Genomic DNA, 24,168 nt, shown 5'->3' on the forward strand with positions numbered 1-24,168 from the left:
GCAGACACTTTGTGTCAAGGGCTAATTTAGGTCAACTTCGAAAAAGAGAAGCTGGTCTACGAAGGTGGCAGAACAATTGTCTAAAACCTTCTGGTACATGTAGCACAAGTAGCTGCTTAATAAATGTTAAAGTAATAACTTGTAAAAGTATTAGTATAGTGCTTAGCTTTTCTACTGTTTAGCTGATAGTTCTCTTTTCCTTCTTCCCCAACCTCTCCCACTTTCTGTGTCTTATCAATCATCATGTCCTGTCCACTTTACCTTCTTCCTATCTTGAACCCATTCACCTTACACCATTTCCTTCTGCCACCATCTTGCAAAAACCTTGTAGTTAGTCTATCAGTCTTCTTCTCCTCTTAAATTCATACTACCCATGTTGTCAGCCAAGCGGTCCTTTTAAAGTACAAATCTATATTTTAACTATCTTAGCCGTTTTTTTTTTTTTTTAAGATTTTATTTATTTATTTGACACAGAGAGAGAGACAGCGAGAGAGGGAACACAAGTGGGGGGAGTGGGAGAGGGAGAAACAGGCTTCCCGCTGAGCAGGGAGCCCGACGCGGGGCTTGATCCCAGGACCTTGGGACCATGACCCGAGCCGAAGGTAGACGCCAAACGACTGAGCCACCCAGGCGCCCCTATCTTAGCCATTTTTAAGTGTACATTTCAATAGTTAGTATTAAATATGTTTACATTGTTGTGTAACAGATCTCCAGATCTATTTCACCTTTTACTTTCTGTTTCTATGATTTTTTAATTTTTATTTTTTAATTTTAATTTTAATTTTTATTATTTTAAAGATTTTTTTTTTGACAGAGAGCGAGACAGCAAAAGAGGAACACAAGCAGGGGGAGTGGGAGAGGGAGAAGCAGGCTTCCCGCTGAGCAGGGAGCCCGATGCAGGGCTCAATCCCAGGACCCTGGGATCATGACCTGAGCCGAAGGCAGACGCTTAACAACTGAGCCACCCAGGTGCTCTGTTTCTATGATTTTGACTGCTCCAGGTACCTCATAGAAGTGAAATCATACAACATTTTGTCTTTTTGTGACAGGCTTATTTCACTTAGTATAATGTCCTAAAGGTTCATCCATGTTGTAACATGTGACAGGATTTCCCTCCTTTTTAAGGATAAAAAATATTCCATTGTAAATATATACCACATTTTACGTATCCATTCATCTGTTGATGGACATAAGCCCAGTGTTTAATACAAATCTAATTTTGTTTCTCCCTGCATAAACCCTTCTTTGGCTCCTCATTGCCCTCAGGGTCAAGTCAAAACATCTGATCCTACTACTGCTTGTTTGTATGGCCTCACTGCTCACTTCTCTGACCTCTTTGCTGCTGTCTCAATTTGTACCACAGTTATACTGAACCTTTTCATTTCCACAAATGGGACATGACCCTTTCCACTTCTGGGCCTATGTACCAGCTCTTCTCTCTGCCTAGAACACAACCTCTCCATCTCCCATTGGCCTGGCCAACTCCTACTTAACTTATTTTCTCTTGAAAGCCCTTTCTGATATCCTAAGGTTAGGTACCTCTCCTATTTACTTCCATATTACAATAGTATTTATCATTGATTTTTATTCACTGTTTGTGTATGTAGGTTATAAATTCCTTAAGGGCAAGGACCATTTATTTACATTGATATCAGTTGGTTCCTAGTATAGTACAAATGATAGCTGCTTATCATATTTGTTGTGAATAATCAGTGGCATTTTCTGGCTCAAAACCTTCAGTGATTTCTTCATTGATATAGTGTAGTTTTATTTATTTTTTTAAAAGATTTTTTATTTATTTGACATAGAGAGACACAGTGAGAGAGGGAACACAAGCAGGGGGAGTGGGAGAGGGAGAAGCCGACTTCCCGCTGAGCAGAGAGCCCGATGCGGGACTCGATCCCAGGACCCTGGGACCATGACCTGAGCCGAAGGCAGACGCTTAACGACTGAGCCACCCAGGTGCCCCTATTTTTTTTTTTTAAGATTTTATTTATTTATTTGGCAGACAGAGCACAAGTAGGCAGAGTGGCAGGCAAAGGGAGAGGGAGAAGCAGGCTTCCTGCTGAGCAGGGAGCCCGACGCAGGGCTTGATCCCAGGACCCTGGGAGCATGACCTGAGCCGAAGGCAGACACTTAACTGACTGAGCCACCCAGCACCCCTACAGTGTAGTTTTAGAACCTTAGTTGTTTACCAGAATTGCTTAGGAGCTTTTTAGAAAGTACAGATATCAGGACCTCACACAAGACCCCCTGAATTAAAGTCTTGGGAGAGGCCAGGCATCTGTATTTAAAAACTTTATTAATTTATAAAGTGCATAGGTTATCCTGTGCACAGCTAGGGTTAAAACATGGAATTCAGGGGGCACCTGAGTGGCTCAGTGGGTTGAGCGTCTGCCTTCATCTCGGGTTGTGATCCCAGGGTCCTGAGATTGAGCCCTGCATCGGGCTCCCTGCTCAGCAGGGAGCCTGTTTCTCCCTCTCCCTCTGCTGCTCCCCCTGCTTGTTCTCTCTCTCTCTCTCTGTCAAGCAGATAGATAAAATCTTTAAAAAAACAACAACATGGAATTCAGGATACTCTTAGCTTGGTATCCTAGTCCTCTGTGCTTTAGCATCATCTTTCCTTTTTTCTGCTAGGTCTTCTTTAACAAGTACTCTGTCATTCAGACAAACTGGTTTTTATGTGTTTACTAAACGTGGTTTGTGTTTTTTTGCCTCCTTATTAATATTGCTTTATCTTGGGATGTGCTCTTTCCCTTTATCCTATAGAAATCTCTCCCCTCAAGACTTGGCTCAAAGTCCACTTATTTCTCTATAAAACCTTTTCTGATTCTTTCTTTGCCATTGTTTGCTCCCCTCTCCTTGCCAAATTTGGCCCTTTCATTGATCTTCTTCTCCTATATATATATATTTTTGGTACCTCTCTTATTACACATTCTGCCATGTATTAAAGTTATTTTTGCTTTGGTTTCCCTATATAAATGTAAGCTTCCAGAGTAGAAGAAGCCCAGGATTGGGGTCAAAAGGCTTGGGTAAAAATCCAGGCTCCACGATTACTAGTTGAATAACCATAGGCAAATTATTTAAATTCTCTGGGCTTGATTTCCTCAAACAAACAAAAAGGATAGCAAGAATGTTTCGGGATGTTGCAAGGTTCAAATGAGGTAACTATAAAAGTGCCTTATAAAACCAATTAGTTTGGGGGCGCCTGGGTGGCTCAGTCAGTTAAGCGTCTGCCTTTGGCTCAGGTCATGATCTCAGGGTCCTGGGATCGAGCCCCGCATCAGGCTCCCGGCTCAGTGGGGAGCCTGCTTCTCCCTCTCCCTCTGCCCTTACCCTCTGCTTGTGCTCTGTCTCTCACATACACTTTCTCTCTCTCAAATAAATAAATAAATTCTTTTTTTTTTTTTAAGATTTTATTTATTTACTTGACAGAGAGAGACACAGAGAGAGAGGGAACACAAGCAGTGGGAGTGGGAGAGGGAGAAGCAGGCTTCCTGCCAAGCAGGGAGCCCGATGTGGGGCTTGAGCCCAGGACCCTAGGATCATGACCTGAGCCGAAGGCAGATGCTTAATGACTGAGCCACCCAGGCGCCCCTAAATAAATAAAATCTTAAAAAAAAAACCCAACTAGTTGCTGGTTATTAATAGGGATAGTATTTTACTCATCTGTATATTCCTCATCTCCCAGCAGTACTTTGTAGTTAGAAGACACTTTATAGATATTGACTGAATGATTGAATAGGGGGGAAAGGAAGCACATTTTATGCCATCTAAAAAGCAAAGTGGAGGGCGCCTGGGTGGCTCGGTTGGTTAAGCGACTGCCTTCGGCTCAGGTCATGATCCTGGAGTCCCTGGATCGAGTCCCGCATCGGGCTCCCTGCTCGGCAGGGAGTCTGCTTCTCCCTCTGACCCTCCCCCCTCTCATGTGCTTGCTCTCTCTCATTCTCTCTCTCTCAAATAAATAAAAAAATAAAAAATAAAAAAAAAAATAAAAAGCAAAGTGGAGGTAAATTTTCTTTTTAAAAATACATTTAAAAATTTATTTTAGAGCCTGTATGAATGGCTAGAACTCTTGCCTCATGAATGGAATAATTTCTAAATGGCTTTTGCATTGTTTAATTATAACACCTCTTGCATAGTCATCCTTTGACTCTGTAACTAATTTGCTCAACAACTTCTTTTCCATCCAGATTAGCTAGTCAGTCAAACATGTATTTCTGGTACACCCAGAAGGAACAGAGCTGAGAACTGGACTTTTGGAAATACAAATAAAACTGGACTTTTGGAAATACAAATAAAACAATAAAACAATACAAATAAAACTTACCTGATAAGTCAACTAAAGTTTTGGATAAGAAAATATTTCATTTTTTTTTTTTTTTTTTTTTTTAAATTTTATTTATTTATTCATGAGAGACAGAGAGAGAGAGAGAGGCAGAGGGAGAAGCAGGCTCCCAAGAAGCAGGGAGCCCGATGCGGGACTCGATCCCAGGACGCTGGGATCATGACCTGAGCCGAAGGCAGACGCTTAACCATCTGAGCCACCCAGGCACCCCATTTTTTTAAACCAATAATTTATTGTAGTTGGCAGTACCAGGGACACTTTAAAAAAAAAACAACTTTTTTTTGAAGATTTATTTATTTATTTGAGAGAGAGACAGAGAGCAAGCAGGGGGAGGGGCAGAGGGAGAGGGAAAGGGTGAGAATACTCAAGCACTCTATGCTCAGCATGGAGCCCAACTCAGGGCTCAATCCCAGGACCCTGACTGAGATCATGACCTGAGCCAAAATCGAGTCTCAACCAACTAAGCCACCCAGGTACTCCCGAAAAACTTTTTTTTTTTTTAAGATTTTATTTATTTATTTGACAAAGAGAGACACAGCGAGAGAGGGAACACAAGCAGGGGGAGTGGGAGAGGGAGAAGCAGGCTTCCTGCTGAGCAGGGAGCCCGATGTGAGCTCGATCCCAGGACTCTGGCATCATGACCTGAGTCGAAGATAGATGCTTAACAACTGAGCCACCAGGCGCTCCAAAAAATTTTTTTTGATTATAAAATCAGGCATACTCATTAAAGAAATAGCTGTTATTTCTGGAATGTTAAGTGTTATGTGTATTTTCTTTTTTCATCCTTATGACAACCCTCTGAGATATACTCATTATTACTGCTATTTTATGTAAGAAGAAACCGAGAATTAGATAAAATTTGGAAAGTGATTCTCCCACTTTTTACCTACTTAACTCCTCAATTTTTAAGTTTTAGTTTAAACTTTCACTTCATTGGAGTGGCTTTTCCTAATGACCTCCCCACATCCGGATTGTGAGTTGGCTTCTGATTCTCTTTGTTAGCACTCTTTTCTTTTTCATTGTAGCACATCTTATAACATATAATTCTTCATTTATGTGAGTGTTTGTTTATTGTCTCTCTCTCTCCCATATTTCCCTGAGGACTGGGGCCGTTTTCTGTTTTGTTTACCACTAGCAAGAAATAGGTAGCAGGTCATTGAAGGCGGGATAGGGGTCGGGTTAGAAGAGTTAGTTGGGCTTCTTCAGACACTGCCTTTCTGTCAAGCTAGGAAAGCTAAAGACAATGTTGTTAGATGTTGGGAGGCTGGACTGTTAGCCCAGGGCACCACAGTTAAGGAGAGCAGTTGTGTCTAGTGTGGTTCTTACCTCTTCACTGCCTGTTTCTCTTGATGAAGCTAATATGGGTTGCTTTGGCTACTTGCAAGGAGGCTGGTATGGGGCTTAGAATGGATTGCCTTTCAGATCTATTCTTTCATATTCTATTGTTATTCTGTAGACTTGGGCATTGTTTTCCCTATGAATATATACTTTGTACTTTTGAAAAAAATTTTTATCCATCATGGCAAGTGAGATAAATAAGGATAGTGTAATAATATATATATGCTGATACTAACTTACCTTTTTTAAAAAGATTTTATTTATTAATTTTGAGAGAGAACAAGCAAGGGGAGTGGCAGAAACAGAGGGAGAGAGAAAATCTCAACCAGACTCCATGCTGAGCAGGGAGCCCAATGTAGGGCTGAATCTTCCAACCCTGAGATCATGACCTGAGCTGAAATCAAGAGTCTGACGCTTAACCGACTAAGCCACCCAGACTAACCCTGCCCCCTGACTAACTTATCTTGTAAATAAGGTCATCAAATACTTTTCTGAGAATACCTAAAAGATAAGGAGGCATTCATGAAGATCAGATAGAAGAACGTTAAAATTTGGGGGAAAAGACAGGCTAGATCATGCAGGGTCTTACAGGCCATGGTAAGGATTTTGAAATTTATTTTAAATACATCAGGCAGCCAGAAGGGTTTTCTATAGGAGAGAATATGATACAGTTTGCATTTAAAACATAGCAGCTTGGCTGCTCTGGGGAGAATAGATTGTTGAGGGGCAAAAGTGGGGGCATGGAGACCGACCATAAGAGAAACTTACATTAGAGATTATGAGAGATGTGGGTGGTTTGGACTGGGGTGGTATCTATGCAAAGATCTGTCTTGGAAATAGAAGCACAAGGTCTTGATTGTGACTTTGGTAAGGAGAATGAGAAATCAAATGATCCCCAGTTTCTAGGTAGGTGGTGGTGCCATTTATTGAGATGTGGAAAACTTCGAGAGTATAGCAGGAATATTTCTCCTTCCTATGCTGTGTGTGTATTACCTGGGAACTTTTTTTTTTTTTTTTAACATAATGCTGTAATTGGCATAGTTTCTTCACTATAGAAGACCAGGCTCAGTCTTTGTCTTAGCCCAACTTAAGGCTCTTCCTTGGGCAAGACCTTCCTGGTCTAAGCTCTGAAGACTGAGGTAGGTGATGAGAGCTGACTCGTGGAGAGTGGAGAAGGAATCCCTATATATACATAGATGGTTAGGGACACTTCATTCATTAGTTCATTCAACAAGTATTTATGGGGGCCTACTTTACCAGACATCGTACTGAACCTGTTTTCAGTGAACTCATGAAATGAAGTTAATTATGTGTCAGGACCTTCTGAATTTATTTGGAACAGGTTTCAGAATTGAGTGATATGCTCATTCTCTGCTTCTAGTCATTTGGGAAAAAAATTTTTTCAGTTTAGAATCCCCAAAATCCGGGCCCCTGGGTGGCTCAGTCGTTAGGCGTCTGCCTTCGGCTCAGGTCATGATCCCAGGATCCTGGGATCGAGTCCCACATCGGGCTCCCTGCTCTGCGGGAAGCCTGCTTCTCCCTCTCCCACTCCCCCTGCTTGTGTTCCCTCTCTCGCTGTATCTCTCTCTGTCAAATAAATAAATAAAATCTTTAAAAAAAAAAAAAATAGAATCCCCAAAATCCTTCCAAATGGCATCATATCCAGATCTGCTGCTTTACTTAAATTGAGAGTTGGCATTAGACTAGCATTAGCTGCTTCCCTGAGAGGGCCAGTGGCTGGCAGAGGAAAGATAATTCTGAGCAAGTCGGTAAAATAAATCTAGACTTATACTCAAGATTAACTACCTGATTTTTCTCATTCTCTCATTAAAGAGGGCACACCATTCTGTCATCTGAGATGGTTTGAAACCAAGGGAAAGAAAAGGCTCTCCTTTCTTGTTTGAGGATGTAGATACTGATGTATACACCAGACCTCCAATCTGTTTTGTCTGCAGCAGAACCAGAACTGGCTGGGTCCTCTGTCTCCACCCTTTCCTTTGATAACTCGTAGTAGTCTTCATGAATTTCTGTGAACGTGAGGGTATTTAGTTACCTATTTGACCCTTAGCCTTTGGAAGGGATTTCTGCCTGCACTTGGAGTGACTATTGGGCTGGGAAGCTATCTTCCACATAGCAAGTTGGAAACCTTTCCTCCCTTTCTACCCCTCTACCTACCATTTGCCACTAGAAGATAGCTTTTAAGCTTGCAGTTTGCTTCTTTTAACTTATGCTTGATTTTTTTCCTTATTACGAGGCCAAGTTTTATGCTAATATAGGCAGAGAAAGTAGGAGAAATGATTGGTTCGTTTGGAGATGCAGTTCCTTTGATATAAATCACCTTAATTGGAAACTTAACTTCTTTTGGTTTCTGTTTTCATTTTGTCCGCTGTCAAGCCCCTATTCCTCAGATCTGGTGGGGAGGCAGGTGTGTTTGTCCTCCTTAATGGATTGCTTTTTCACTCTGAGCCCAATCACCAGGTGAATGTCAAAGATTCGTATGTGGGTCTGCATAGTGCAGGGTTGTAGTAGATGTGGGATAGCAAGCTGGAGGGAAGAATAATTTTAAGCATGAACCCAATAGCCTTATGGATTTAGGGATATGAAAGCAGACTGGATGGAGTGGTTAGGAGCCCTGGCCTGATCTTAACTCATGTCTGCAACCATTGATTGTGAGTAGAGCTTCACAGGGTAAAGGGAACAGTCTTACTATTTCTTAGTTTATTTCTTGAGAAGATTTATTCTACGGATTTGCCTTTTAATGTTTACTTTAAACAAATTTGATTTTGATTATGAGATGTTTGATGGAAGAGTTAAAAATCTGTGGGGAAAGCTTAATCATGCTTTTTTGAATCTTGTAGATAAACAGTCATTTTGATGTTTATAGTAGCTTATACATGCATAGAAAAACACTCCTTACTGCTTCAGGTATGTTAAGCAAACATATTCTTTAAGCAGTGAATGGGTTCATACTAAATATCTATCTATGGGAAGTGTGAATGAAGAGGGAGGAGATATCTTTATGGCTTCTTTCAGTTACTGATAAAAGAAATATCTTCTATGATTTCTAAAAGGAGATTGCAGTTATATATATATTTTTTTAAGATTTTTTTTTTTAATTCATTCAAGACCCAGAGATAGAGAGAGAGCATGAGCAGGGGGAGAAGCAGAGGGAGGGGGAGAAGCAGACTCCCCGCGGAGCAGGGAGCCTGATGCGGGGCTCAATCCCAGGACCCTGGGATCATGACCTGAGCCGAAGGCAGACGCTTAACCATCTGAGCCACCCAGGCGCCCCTGCAGTTATATTTTTTAAGTCCATGTGATTTTGACCACTTTAAGGAGTTTGCCGATAGGGTAATAACAGTATCCTCAGAATTTTATATCACTGAGTGGTCAAATGCACTGTTTTATATTTCATTTTACTTCCAATGCTACCATAATATCTGCCATATAGTAGGCATTATTATTATTATTATTATTTAAAAGATTTATTTTTAAGTAATCTCCACACCCAACATGGGGCTCTAACTCACAACCCTGAGATCAAGAGTCACACACCCTATCAACTGAGCCGGCCAGGTGCCCCCAATAATAGACATTATTAAATATTTGTTTTGGATGGTATTTATCAGAAAAGTTCTCAAAGGCACACTTCCCTTTTGATCTTAAATTACATTAATGACTGAATTGGGATGGCTTCTAATAAGAGAGAACTTAAAACCTGCCTGCATTTGTTTAAATGTACTTACTCATTTGTTCATTCAACAATTTATTGTTCACTGGATACTGGGCTCACAAAGTTGAGAAAGACTTGGTCCCTGCCATCAAGGTTATAGTACAATGTGATAAGCAATAGTAGAAATACGTACAGGGGACTAAAGTGGCACAAAGTATAGAATGGGGTGTTAGGAAATGCTTTCCAAAATAAAAGACGAGCTAGGTTTAGAAGGATGAGTAAGAGTTAACAAAGCTGGGGTGCCCGGGTGGCTCAGTCGTTAAGCGTCTGCCTTTGGCTCAGTCAGGAAGCCCGCTTCTCCTTCTCCCACTCCCCCTGCTTGTGTTCCCTCTCTCACTGTGTCTCTCTCTGTCAAATAAATAAAGTCTTAAAAAAAAAAAAGTTAACAAAGCTGTGAAGGGAAAGAGGAGTATTCTGGGCAGTAGATAAGCATATATGAAGGCAGAGAGAGTGAAACATTTAAATATGCTGAAACACATTCTGGGTTCCCTTTCTCTTTGGGTCAGTTCATTACTACTGACTGTTTCAGTCAGGCAAGCCCTGGTAGACCTCCTGAACAGTGGCAAACTTGGGTTTTGGCAGATGGAGGGATACATGCTTGTAGTGGCTGCCGAACCTCGAGCTGAGAACAGGAGGCTCCTTTGGAGCACAAGCCTCCCACAGGGCGCTCTTGGGATGCCTGTCCTGAAATTACCCGGGGCAGTAACAAAGCTTTCTTTTCTTCTTCAAACCAAGCCAGCAGGATGGGATGTCTGCTAGCCTTTGTGTTTGGAGCTGACCAAAAAACATACAGTGGCTCGCACAATGGCATTGTTGGGCTTCAGTGAAAACTAGGTCGGGGCCGGGTCCCTCATCTACGGAGGGCTTATCCAAAGAACAGAGGTTTGACAAGTCACTGATTTGGCTATTTGACATTGATGCTGGTTTCTGATGTGTTTTTGACTTACTGATGGCACGGAAGGTGATAGGATCTCTTCGTCTTTCTTCTCTGAACACCTGAATTTGGAATCTCTGAGTTACCTTTCTTTTCCTTCAGTTCTCATATTTACCACCCAGTTGCTATATCCTTTAGATTCTATCTCTGCATATTGTAACTCTAGCCCACCTTTTCATGCCTATAATATAATAGCACGCTAAGTCAGGAATTTGGTCCCCTCTCATCTGGACTGTTGCAGTACCCTCCAAACCTTCCTCTAGTTCCTCCTCTATCCTGCTACCAGCATGATCTTTCTAAAATGTAGTTTGGGGCATGTATTAGTTTCTTAGGGCTGCCATGACAAAGCACCACAATGTGGGTGGCTTATAACAACAGAAATTGATTCTTTTACAGTTCTTAAGGGGGAAGTCCAAAATCAAACTGTTGGCAGGGCCATGCTCTCTCTCTGAAAGCTCAAGGGGAAGATACTTCCTTGCCTCTTCCTAGCTTCTGGTGGTGTTTCTTGGCTTATAGATGTGTCACTCACATCTCTGCCTCCCTTATTACATAACATTCTCCCTGTGAGTCTGTGTCTTTTCTCTTTTTATAAAGATACCAATCCTATTGGACTAAGGGTCTACCCTACTCTAGTATGAGCCCATCTTTATTTGATTTTCCATCTGCAAAGACTCTATTTCCCAAAAAGGTCACATTTACAATTACCAGGGGTTAGGACTTGAGCATATCTTTTGGGGGGACATGATTCAACACACAACAGATCATAGTATACTTTACCTATAAATCTTTAGTGCTCCTGTGGTCTGACAAATTAACTGTAGATGTTTCATCTTGGTGTTCCAGAACTTCTCTAAAAAATTACATATTTATAATAATAAATATGGTAATAACGGCAATAGGTAACAACTGACATAAACTGAGAACTTTCTTTGACATTGTTCTAAGCATTTTACACGTCAACTGATTGAATCTTCATGACTCTATAGGTTAGGTACTAATCTTTTTTTAGGGGGATAGATACTATTCTTATTCCCATTTTATAGATGAGTATTAAAGAAATTGAATGATCAACCCAGGATCACACAGCTAGTCACAGGTGAGATTTAATCCTAGGCAGTCTAACTCCCATAGTATGTGGGCTTTTCACTATACTGTATCGCCCATCTTTACTTGTTAGCTTCATCCCTTCTCCCTACTTACACCTTACTCAGGAAAAAGTAAAGGAATAACTATTAATCTCTGCACTTTATCTTTGTGTTCCTTTTGCACAGAATGTCTTTCTTATTCCCAGTCCTACATATGGGCTTCCATGAAATGGAACTGAATCCTCAACAATGAGTGATTAGCCAGGCCTGGGTGAGGGAAGGGTATTCCAGATAAAAGGATCAGCAATGTGTGCAAATGTGCAAGTAAGCAGGGGTCAGACCTTTTTTTTTAAAATAAGATTATTTATTTATTTATTTATTTATTTATTTTTATTCATCAGAGAGAGAGAGAGAGGAACAAGCAGGGGGAGCTACAGGCAGAGGGAGAAGCAGGCTCCCTGCTGAGCAAGGAGCCCAATGTGAGACTCGATCCCAGGACTCTGGGATCACAACCGGAGCCGAAGGCAGACGCTTAACCGACTGAGCCACCCAGGTGTCCCTGGGGTCAGACCTTTATAAGCAGGAGTGAAAGGCTTTATATTCCGTGCTGAGTAAGGGTTGTGGGTTTTATCCTAACGGTAATAGGGCATCATTGAATAATTTTAACAGGGGATTGACTCCAGGTTGGCATTTCAGAAGGAGCATTTTGGCTCTATTATGGAAAATGGATTGGAATGAGGGCTATATCTGTTTAAGATACAAGAAATGGACAAGAAGACTAGTTAGAAAACCAAGGGAATAACCCAGGGAGGGGTTATGAAGATAAGGTATTGGTAGTGGGCAGAATGAGTTGTATACTATGAGCTAAGCACTATGCTGGACATACTTTGTATGCCTTATTTGTTTTAATTACTCCCTGCCTTTAATTAAACACCAAATCCTGTTGCTTCTACCTCTAAGATGTCTCCAGATATTAACCTCCTTTCCATTCTTGTGGAATGTTAGCTCCATACTTGAGCTAACAAGTAAGACTCATTGTCTTATTCACAACTTCCCACCTGGATGATTCCAGAAGCCTCCTAACTATTCTCCTGGCTTCAATTCCTGACTTTTCCATACAGTTTTCACATTACTGTTAGAATGATATTTTCTGTATGACATATATGTTACTGTCCTGTGTGGAAAAAAATTGTTAGTTGATTATCACCTCGACTGGACTGTGAAGTAGACTAGACTGTGAATTAAGGGCAGAGACCGGCCCCACTCATCTTTGTGTTTTCACATAATAGGCTTTCAGTGTTTGTGTAGGTGGATGGATAGAGAGATGGACAGATCTTCCTCAGGACAGCCCTGCTAATTAGGTGGTAGCAAATGATCTTTGTTAGTTGGATGGCAGCACATTTATCCGCCTTGGGTGAATGCCCTAGCTCCAGGCCAGTTGGGTAGATTTTTCAAAAAGGAGTATTATTCTTACAGTTGATATTTTCTTCAGAGCCTCTGAATATGCCTTTGAACCGCTGTTCAGGGATAAGCTTATTGGTTACAGGTATCAGTACGTTGATAGTTCAAAGTTAAAAAAAAAAAAGCAGCCATTTTGTCTTATTCTTCTGACTGGTCATGATTGGGTGAGGCTACTTTAGCTGACTAAAATCAGCTGGGAACAGGAGCCCTGGGTGTAGTGAGTGTTACCTCATGGAGAGGTAAGTGTTGCCTAGTGCTGTTCCAGAATATTCTCTATGTGGGCATGTGTATGTGTCTGTCTGTGTCTGAGTTGGTACCATCAGAGCCTATGGGGATATATGGGAAGAACTATATTCTCAGCCTACACAACTCCCAGCCATCTTTTAGGATCTAACTCAGATGTTACCTCCTCTTTGAAATTTTCCAAACTCAGGGAGAGTCAGTTTCTTCTTTCATACCTCAGGTATTTACCTCTACTAAAGGGTTATTGGTATTATTTACTTACATCTGTGTCTTTCACTGGACTTCTTTAAGGTATAAACTGTTATTCATCTTTATATACCCACATTTACTGTGTGTAATGCACTCTTGTAATCACAGAAGGAAAATAATGTTGATGTAAACTGACAGGTTCTTACTGTCATATGGAGGTGACAGGAAGTGGAGAGGTGCTCACTGAATGGTTGTAGAAATAACTTTAATTGATATTCCTGAGTGGTTCACTTCTCTACTTTCATGAGTGGAGAACTGGAGTGTCCACTAATTTGACCCGCGACCCTGTGGTGATTTTTTTATGGTGTTGACATATGATTTCTTGCATACATAATATTGTTTAGTCTCCAACACACATTTATTTATTGACTGCCTTTTAGGAAGAGTCTTTAATGAAATCAAGTATCAAACACAAATGAAATGGTAGAAACTCTATTATAATATTTTATTAGACCACGAGTTGGAAAGGCAGGTTTTGGTGTAGATAAAGTTGGGAAACAGTCACTAAGAGGTACTGAAGTACCTATAACACTTGAGTGGCTGATATTATAGTTTTCTGAATTTGAAAGTTTAAAAAGACAACAAGAAAAAATGTAAAAACTTCTCTCTCCAGTAGGTTATTTAAATGCATTGCCAATGCCTTAGGTTGTTTTGTAGAGCTGCTCAAGGGAGTGGTCTGGAAGAAAACAAAGCAAAGCCACTGTTATCCTCATCCTGGGAAGCTGAATGTGCTAGTGTAGTTGATCTTGCCTCTGCTTCCCACAGAGGGATTTGTTCAGAGGACACACCAGCTGAGCCTGCACTGGGAGTTGCTTATTGGGGAAGTGAACGTCCCAGCTAATGGGCACGCAGAGTGTGTAGCAACTTAGAAGTCTTCCTTGTTGGCAGATCTCAAACTTCCCTTCTTCATACATGCAAAGGCCTCGAGACGCTCAGAAGTTGTGGTTTCTGAAGGCCCAGAGGCTTATCAGCCCCCTCTAAAAATATTCGCCAAAGGCAGGCAAAAGAAACGGGTTGTAACAATAAACTCCATTTAGTTTCCTTCTCTGGTTCTGGTTTGTGCTTTTTCCATCTTGCCTGGAAAAACCAGAGCCTACTAATGGTGTGGGAACCTAAAGGGATAGCAGGCAAGAGATCTGAATTTTATTCCAGTTCTGCCTCTTAATTGGACTTGCCTCACCTTGCCTCACCTTTCTCCTGCTCTCCACCCTCTGCCTTTATCTATGGATTTCTCCGGTCTTCAGAGACACGCTGAAAAGAGTAAATATGTGTTTTTCTGAACCAGAATCAAGAGTCCTGGCTTAGCCTGGCCCAGAGAGAATGCAGATACAGCCTTTTCATCGTAGTCTTTTCTGCCTGGCCCTCAGTTGGGAGACCTCAGTGGCTCCTGAAGTCAGGCCTTCCATGTCACATTGTCACCCTATCAAAGAAGTGAACCAGCACCGTTTCAGTTCTTTCTGACTCTCAGAACTAAAGAAATTTGTCTGCATGATTAGCATCTGCTATATTGCCCCCAGGTAGTTTGGAGTTCGCAAGTTCAGTTTCTTTTTAGCAAATGGGCTCCTCATATGTGAACTGTGGACAGATTGAACTAGAATAAAGAGATGAAAGGCGCTGTATTAATGCTGTCAGTATGCCTTATTTTGAGATTTCCAAGATGGATTATCAAGCAGAATGAAGCAGATTGACAGATTTCCCTTTTGAGAAGTTAGGTATATTTTTAGCCATTCTCTCTGCGGTGCCAAGCCTGATCCACCTCATCCAAGGATATTAAGTGCTGCATCGTGCTGCCCCCAACTGGTTCTTTTTGGTGCTTATGTTACCACATCATGACATCTCAGATTATATGGCACTTACGTTTTTTTCTAAGCACTTTCATATGCTTGTATTAGATTCTCATAATGACATTGTGAGTTACATGAATCAGGAATTATCATATCTATTTTAGAGGTAGGAAAACTGAAGGATAGCCTCATTAGTTGATTTGTGCAAAGGTAATTGGTTATTAAGAGGCAGAATTGGACTAAAATTCAGATCTCTTGCCTGCTATCCCTTTAGGTTCCCTCTTCTTTTGAAAATTCAGTGTCACCCCCAAAAATAGGTATTTAAGAGCTTAATTTTAGGCTCTTCTGAGGCTCTTTGACTCAGATGCTATGGCCTGTGAGTCTAATATAATGTAGTGGTAAAGAACATGAACTCTGGGCCAAACTGCCTGGGTTTGAACCCTGGTTCTTAACCTCTAAATGCCTTTTATAAAATGAGAATAATAGTACACTTAATTCATAGGGTATGTGCAGATTAAATGAGATAATTAATGTAAAGTTCTTAGACTAGTGCCTGGCACAAAGTAAGCACTATATAAATAAATATTAGCTATTGCTATTGCTGTTTTGTTGCTACTGTTATTATTATTACTCTTATCATCTCTATGTAAATACATTTATTTGCTCTTTTTTTTTTTTTTTTTTTTAAAGCAAAGCAGCCCTTCATGGGTATGTAGAAATGATGAACAGCCAAATTTATTGAAAGAGTATCATTTTTTTTAAGATTTTATTTATTTATTTGACAGAGAAAGGCACAGTGAGAGAAGGAACACAAGCAGGGGGAGAGGGAGAGGGAGAAGCAGGCTTCCTGCGGAGCAGGGAGCCCAATGCGGGGCTCGATCCCAGGACCCTGGGATCATGACCTGAGCCGAAGGCAGACGCCCAACGACTGAGCCACCCAGGTGCCCCTATTGAAAGAGTATCTTCACATAGTTTCTCCATAGCCTTCTACTCACTCCTCAGTTCAGTTTGGTCTTAACTCTGGTCTTAACCAGCTGCTCTGGCCATAGTTGCCAGTGACTTCTTAGTTGCAAGTTCAGTGGACATTTTTCCTGATCACCTTACTTGATCTGTATAGCATTTGATACTTTTGGTCATTTCCACTTTGGAATGTTCTCCTTCTTTGGCTTCTATGGTAACATTCTTGCTTGGTTCTTCCTCTGCCTGCTCCTTTAAATGTTACCGTGCCTTTGGATTCTGTTAATTTCTCACTTTATATCTTAAACCCTGGACAACTTCATACATCCCTTGGCATCAGTGACTACTTCAGCTCATTGTTACTGCCTCCTAAATGTTGGTCTCTAGCTCAGACTTTGTCCCTAAACTTTAAGCTCTTTTTAGGACATCTCCACCTTGGCTGTCCCACAAGCTTTTATTTTTTTTTTTATTTTTTTTTTTTTTTTTTAAGATTTTATTTATTTATTTGAGAGAGAGAATGAGGTAGAGAGAGCATGAGAGGGAGGAGGGTCAGAGGGAGAAGCAGGCTCCCTGTTCAGCAGGGAGCCCGATGCGGGACTCGATCCCGGGACTCCAGGATCATGACCTGAGCCGAAGGCAGTCGCTTAACCAACTGAGCCACCCAGGCGCCCTGTCCCACAAGCTTTTAAACTCAACATGTCCTAGCTGACCTCACTATTTTTAACCTTGCTTCTTCTTCTAAAAACCTGTTCTTCTATTTTGTGGATATTTAATAATGATAGTATCCAGGGGCCAATAGCCCAGGATCAACCTAGAGATTTTCATTGTGCTCATCCCTGCCCCCCTCCAGACAGTCATCAAGTTTTGTGTGTGTGTGTTTGTTTTTAACTCTGCCATCTAACTATATCTTGAATCTTGCTGTGTTCCAGTGTCTTCCCTATTGCCTTAACTGAGGTACCCTTCTTTCACCAGGATTATTGCAATAATTGCCTATTTACCCTTCTCCATATTCTCCATCTAATCCATCAATCGTACCATTGCTTAAATAATCTTTTCTTTGAAAAGCCAAAGATGAACATTTTGCTCTTCTGCTTAAAAGGCTTATTTTGTTCCCATAGACAGGATGAAGTCCATATATCTTAGCAAAGTATATTGGCCTCACCTGTTTCTACTATTCATGCACTCTGGCCATATTGAGTAAATTAGTTTCCTGAATGCACCTTGCACTTAATCTGTAACTTTGCATATGCTGCTCCCTCTGTATGGATTGTCTTTCTTTCCTGTTCCCCCAGGTCATCCTTTTGATTCCTTATTTCCTATGTACAGCTTCCTCCGACATGCCCAGGTTGACTTTGTAACTTTATCCTCTGCACTCGTAGTGCTGTCGTACCTGTACAAAGCTGCATTTTAGCATTTAGCACATGATGCTGTTTGTACCCCTTAATATATTGTCGTCTCCGCAAAGGAAGGGGTCTTTGTGTGCAGCGCCTACCATAGTGCCTGGATGCCGAATAAACCATCAGTAACTTAAAAAAAAATTAAAAAACATAGGAGCTCTATCCTCTAGGTGTTTATCCTCTAATGGTTTCACCACCAGCCTAAACGTTCCTGACAAATGGTGGCTGGGTTTTTCCTTTTGTTTTGCAGTATATCAACTCTGGAAACCTGGAACAGTTGCTAGACAGTAACCTGCATTTGCCGTGGACTGTGAGGGTGAAACTGGCCTATGACATAGCAGTGGGCCTCAGCTACCTTCACTTCAAAGGCATTTTCCATCGAGATCTCACCTCTAAGGTATGAAGGCTTTACTTGCACAGCTCTTTGAGACACTGTCTTCCATTACCAAAAAGCTATGTTAAGAAACCAATCATTAATGAACTTTGCAATGATGAAGATCTTGTATAGATTTAACATTTAATCACAGAGAATACAACTTACTGCTCTGTGTGGCTAGTCCTTAGAAAGCCAATATTGGCTCACAGCAGGTACCTTTTAGTGTTGAGCCAGGCAACATATATATCTTAAGAATCTTAATCCTTGACTCCGGTCTGAATGAGTGTTGCAGGAGCAGGTGACGTGGGAGGGTTAAGAGATTCCTGTCCTGTAGGAGCGACAGCAGTCAAGGCAAATTGGGAGCCTGTGTCTTAGAGTTCTCTTTCATGGCCTCCAGGAGGTAGCTCTTAACTGAGAGCAGAAGTTCACTGGTTTTGTCATTTGAGTGCAGGTTTTGAGGGCTGTAACGTACTGACCCATTTTCTGTTTGTGTGATTGAGTTTCTGCCCTTCTGCCAGTTCTTCTTTGGCATCAGCTAGTCTCTTGCTGTCCAAATTGCTGTGTGACCAGGTTAGAAAAGAGTTGCTTTTAGAGGAAGTTGGCCATGCTACAAGGCAGGCACTTCAGGGCCAAGTGGCCCAGGACACCACCATGACCAGGCTTATATAAATAGTATTGTTTGATCATTGATGTGGGAACTGTAAGCCATCTAATATGACTTCTGTGTAAGAGATGATTTAAAATCTTCTAGAGGTATAGAGGAGTTTTGTACTTGCCCGAGAATAGCTGTCATTTCATTCTCCACCCTCAACACCTACACATGCACACATATAGACATGCATACCAGACTCACGCACCCCTTCTGTCATGAAGGAGAGGTGAGGGAGCTTGTTATAAAACAAAGTTTGCAAAGGGGACAGAAGCAAGCTGTACTCTCAGAGCGAATAAGGCCTAGAACAGTAAGTCCTTAGCTACCTCACACGACAATGATTCTTGTGTTCCAAACAGCAGTACTGCCCCTGAGGGACCCTGGCCATTGGTTTATAAACTACTACAGAGAAAATAGCTTTAAGGAGGTGGATGTGGGGCCCCCGGGTGTGGCAGGGCCATTTGTAGTCAGCTGCACTGTTACTGAAGCAGCATTAAGATGGCAAGTGGAGGGGCGCCTGGGTGGCTCAGTCGGTTGGGCATCTGACTCTTGGTCTCGGCTCAGGTCATGTCTCATGAGTCATGAGATCAAGCCCCACATCAGGCTTCCTGCTCAGTGAGGAGTCTGCTTGAAGATTCTTTCCCTCTGCTCCTCCCCCTACTCTCTCTCACTCTCTGAAATAAATAAATAAATCTTAAAAAAAAAAAAAAGGATGGCAAGTGGAATCTGATGACTAGCTGAGGCCTAGCTATGAGGAGTCCTTTACCTTTATTGGGACCTGTAAGGGTTGGGACCTGAAAGGTGGTATCTTATCATACCCTTATTAGGCTTTTCTCCTTCCTTAGAATGTTTTAGAAAATCAAGACTAACTTGCACTTGTTCTAGGCAAATGTGTAGGGTCGTATCAAGACACTGCCTTAGGTTGATAGCCTTCTTTCACCTTGAACATGCAGCCAAAATCAAATCTTTGCATCCTATTGAGAGAACATCATTTCTTCCAAGGTGGAGGGCGATCCTGACCAGTTATCCATCAGTCACGTAGGTATTTCCCCCACACTTACATGAATGGCTCCTGTGCCTGGCACCATGGATGAAGGAATATTAGGAAAGGACAGTTTCTCACTTAGAGGTACTTATAGTCTTGTGGGAAAATAATTAAAGAACAACCCACAGCATTTAATAATTAAGTGTTCAGCTTCAGACTATAGGTTTTCAGGGAAAAGAAAGATCACTAGGTTAGGGTGGCTAGGCCTTCTGGAGCAAAGTTCCCCCGACGAGTTCCTAAGAGCTGAACCTATTCCCTTCTGTGCTTCCAAAGCGCTTTGTCCCATCGTGCTACTATCCAAGTGTAGCTCTGTCTGGGCTGGTCATGTTGTATTGTAAAAATGACTAACCTCTTTGGATCTATTGGATAAGAACACTATCCTTTGGTTTTCCTAATAGGGAGTGTGTATTCCTTTGAGATGAGAAATTAGGAATTTAGGAGAAAGAACTCCCTGTGTCTCTGGGCTGTGATTTTTTGGGTCTGAACTCCAGGTGTTGAGAACAAATGACTTTGCAACCTGAAGACAGGTTGGGAGGTGCACTATAGGGAACCTCAAGTTCAAGAAAAACAAGTAGATTTTATAAGCCAGACCATCCAATTCAAGAGACTGTGTTCATTGCCCTTTAATCATTTCTGAACCTTTGGTAGTTTTGTCTGAGTATTTCAGCCTCATTTTAACTGTGTTGCAGGGATTAGGGAGAGGGTTGTATGGCCACGCAGAGCCGCCCCACCCAGGAGACGTGTGTGGTGGTGACAGTGATCATAAGAATGAGAAGTCCCTAAGGGATAAGTAAAGCTAAAGGGACAGAATAGGGCTTTAAGGTCTCCAAATGGTCTCATTGCCAACCTTGAATCTGAGTTTGATTTCTTTAAGGACAATAAAAGGTTTACTTATATTTTAGTAGTGTATACATCATATTATGTGATTGTTCTGTTGTGTTGTATCTCCCACCAGTATACACGTTTCCCAAATGCTCCTCTGCCTCACCTTTTTATTCCTAGCAGCTAGCATGGGGGGGGGGGGGGGTTCCTGGCCTTCTTTCAGAGAATGCAGTTGATAGCACAGAGGCCAAACATCCGCTTGAGAACTTGGATTTTGAATCCCAGACCCAGTTTGTCCCACCTCTCCAAATGATCTAAGTGCTCTTGGGACCTTAATATGCGCAATCTGTAAAGCAGATTCTGTCCTTGACCTCACAGGAGCCATCAACCTGGGCCACTCAGACCAGAGATGACAGGAGGGACTCACAGTAGTGGAAACATGTCCCGGGTGGGTAAACCAGGGCAGAGAGAAGCAGATGCTTTTTTCCAAGTGATCATGAGCCTATACTAGAGGCAAAAAGGATCCCTAATTTCCTATCAGAGTGACTCCTGAAAATAGTATTGCCTTTGCAGGGTTCACAAGTCATGGTTGCTGCAACACTGCTTTCAAGAGTGAAAAGTCTCAGGGTGCCTGGGTGGCTCAGTCGGTTAAGGGTCTGCCTTCGGCTCAGGTCATGACCCCAGGGACCTGGGATCGAGCCCTGCTTGGGGGGAGGGGGTTCCCTGCTCAGTGGGGAGCCTGCTTCTCTCTCTCTCCCTTTGCCTCTCCCCCTTTGCCTCTCCCCCTGCTTGTGCTCGTGCTCTCTCTTTCTTGAATGAATAAAATCTTAAAAAAAAAAAAAATGAAAAGTCTGTTGGATAGAGCTGTTCAGTCTAATTTTGTAATTACTTCTAAGAAATAGCCTGATACAGATTTGTGCAGTGATGATGCTGATAATTTACTTAGTAAGAAGTGGAATGTAGGGTGGCTTTAAAAATATTCAGTCATGAGCTCCATCAAGAAGTGGCAATCACCACACACAGGCTTTTACCAGTAGCTTAGGAGTAACTAGTACAACTAACTATATGTGAGTTTTGGCTTTTAGGAACGGTCAAGAGAGCAGTTTGTTTCTGCTTAATACCATGACTACCCAGGATCGGGCAAGCACCACGATCTTCTTTGGTTACCCCTAGGAGTATGGGTTATGAATTGTACCTCTATTCTTGGTTGTTGGGTTTGGTTTTTGTTTTTTCATTGACTCAAAGAGGCCACTCTGGTGATTCTACCAGAGTGAAAAGCCTATTCAGCTGTGGTCTTAGCCTATACCACAAAACTAGGAGCAGAAAATGCCAATTTTCAGAGACCAAAGAGAGCATGAATTAGGAACAAAGTTGAATGCTGGAGAGATAGAGAGTGTCTGTTAGGGCACGCTGTAGTTGTTTTTTTGGGCTTGTTTGTTTGTTCGTTTGTTTGTTTTTATAATGAAAACTATCAACAGCTTTTGGGAACCATTCATACTGGGCTATAAGAAGACATAGTATTGGAGACATAGAAATTACTGGAACCCAGTCTGTACCATCATCGATGGTCTCTTAGTCTGGTTGGGAGATCGCTATGTGAAGAATATTACATAAGAGCTGTGGTAAAGATATGGGATCACAGGGTGGGATGGAGAGCAAGGGTTGGGACACGTTACAGCAAACCAGATAATCTTCTAAGAGACTTGGACCGTAGCAGCCTCTGGGGCATTTAGGAGGGCATTTCAGTCTCTGATCTCCCTGTGCTGTAAAAAGAACCTCTTAAGCTTTCTTGAGATGTAGAATCAGTACTTTCCTCTCTGATCCTAACTGGGTTTATGGAGTGGATTTGTTGAGGGGTGAGGGGAAAGAGGTGATGGCACATCGAAAGCCATTTTATTGTTGTAGAGATAGCTTTAGCTTGGAACTAACATTAACAAATGGACTTGGCATTTCTCCACTCAGGTGGTTTTATTCGGTGCCAATACTGACTATGCAGCTGTTCTAGGAGAGCTCAGGAACTTCTCTCAAGTGTCTCTTCTGGCCCGGTTCTGAAGGATCTGTGTTGGCTTCCAGAAATGCATTCATGGTCACCCCTTTGAGTCCCTTGTCAGCTCAGTCCCCAAAGCGGAGAGTTGAATATATGATTAGTGTATGCCTTTGACACATGTGAAAAGAAGCCCAGGTGTTTCAATTATCTGCCCAAATTTTCGTATAACAAACTTTTGCTAGGCCCTTTCTGTGTGTCTGTGCTAGGTTTGAGACACAGAGATGAATGGGATCATTCCGTCACTGAAGAGGCAAATGTAGAAGTCTCTCTGCTGTAGTGTGATGAATTCTAATAGGGGAGGAATGCAGCAGTAGGGCCTAGGCTCCTTTTTGAACCTGAAAATCAGGAACCTCTCACCTCAGGGAAGTCTGTCTGAGCCTCCCTTATGTCTGCTGCTTACTCTAGGCAAGGATACTTTCTTTTCTTTTTTTTTTTGAGAGGGAGGCGGGGGAGGGCTGAGGGAGAGGGAGAGAGAATCTTAAGCAGGCTCCACGCCCAGCACGGTGCCTGACGTGGGGCTCAACCTCACAACCCTGAGATCATGACCCTGAAATCAAATTGGACACATAACCAACTGAGCCACCCAGGTGCCCCAAAGACACTTTTGAATAAAGCATTCTTCGTCCTCTACGTAATGGACCTTGTATTCCACACAGCCTGAAAATTGGTCTGGCTTCTTCAGAATCCCACAGTGGTCTGAGCTTCCTTTTTTTTTTTTTTTTTAAAGATTTTATTTATTTATTTCACAGAGAGAGAGACAGCAAGAGCAGGAACACAAGCGGGGGAGTGGGAGAGGGAGAAGCAGGCTTCCCGCTGAGTAGGGACCCTGACGCGGGGCTCGATCCCAGGACCCTGGGATCATGACACAAGCCGAAGGCAGACGCTTAACGACTGAGCCACCCAGGCGCCCAGAGCTTCATATTTTGTACTCTGTAGCCACGTAGTCTATACTGGGGCCATGTCCAAGTTGGGTGAGAAATGCAAGCATTGTACTAGATGCTTTTGGATTGGCCAGCATTTGAGATAGTGGCTGGAGGCCCAAGTGAAGGGGTCTTACGGTATTGCACACCGTGCTGCCTTCTCCATGGGCCCTGGCCCCTGCTGCTCTCTTAAGACTGCATTGCTTCTGCCATGGCCTTGCTGAAGACTACATTGCTTCATTATAAAAGGGGAAAGCTTTTCAGCCTCTTTCTGGGGAGGGTAGAATCGTGTGAGAATGCTTTAGAATTAGGAGTCCTGGGTCTTTACCACTTACGGTTGTAAGCTTTGTTTTTCTCATCTTAAATGTAAAAATCTCAGATCTGCCCACCTGACAATGTTGTTTTGACTGTGTTTGTGAAAAATGTTTTGTAATTCTTAGGGTACCATATAGACAGAAGTGGGCAATCTTTCCCTTACCCAAGGGGCTAGGAAGTATTCTCTGGGCCATCTCCCTCTTAAAACATCACTGCTTTCCTAAAGCTTATAGTCTCTCTAGCCATAGGAAGGCACTATACAGACTTCCATTATAACATGGTAGATGCAAAGGCTACAGAGAGGACAGTGCATAGGATGCTTTGAATAGAGGGTATTTAACCCAGCCTGAGGGTACAGAGCAGGCTTCTTGGAGGAGATGGTGGCTGAGCTGAATCTTGAAAATTGAATTCTACTTATTTTTTTTATTTTTTATTTTTTAAAGATTTTATTTATTTATTTGACAG

At 42.1% G+C, this 24,168-nt stretch overlaps 1 protein-coding gene and 1 long non-coding RNA gene across 4 annotated transcripts in view; one reads left to right on the forward strand and one right to left on the reverse strand.

The window, feature by feature from the left end:
- Positions 1-24,168, reverse strand: part of LOC144381934 (uncharacterized) — a 648,393-nt gene that overhangs the window by 146,298 nt on the left and 477,927 nt on the right. The gene's annotated exons all lie outside the window — the stretch shown is intronic.
- Positions 1-24,168, forward strand: part of TESK2 (testis associated actin remodelling kinase 2) — a 149,000-nt gene that overhangs the window by 117,173 nt on the left and 7,659 nt on the right. For both annotated transcript variants that reach the window (XM_036112644.2, XM_036112645.2), the window contains one exon: positions 17,780-17,926. In XM_036112644.2, the coding sequence (XP_035968537.2) occupies positions 17,780-17,926 (147 nt within the window). The remainder of the gene's footprint in view (positions 1-17,779; positions 17,927-24,168) is intronic.

Source organism: Halichoerus grypus, chromosome 5 (assembly GCF_964656455.1).
Source record: "Halichoerus grypus chromosome 5, mHalGry1.hap1.1, whole genome shotgun sequence".
NCBI lineage: Eukaryota > Metazoa > Chordata > Mammalia > Carnivora > Phocidae > Halichoerus > Halichoerus grypus.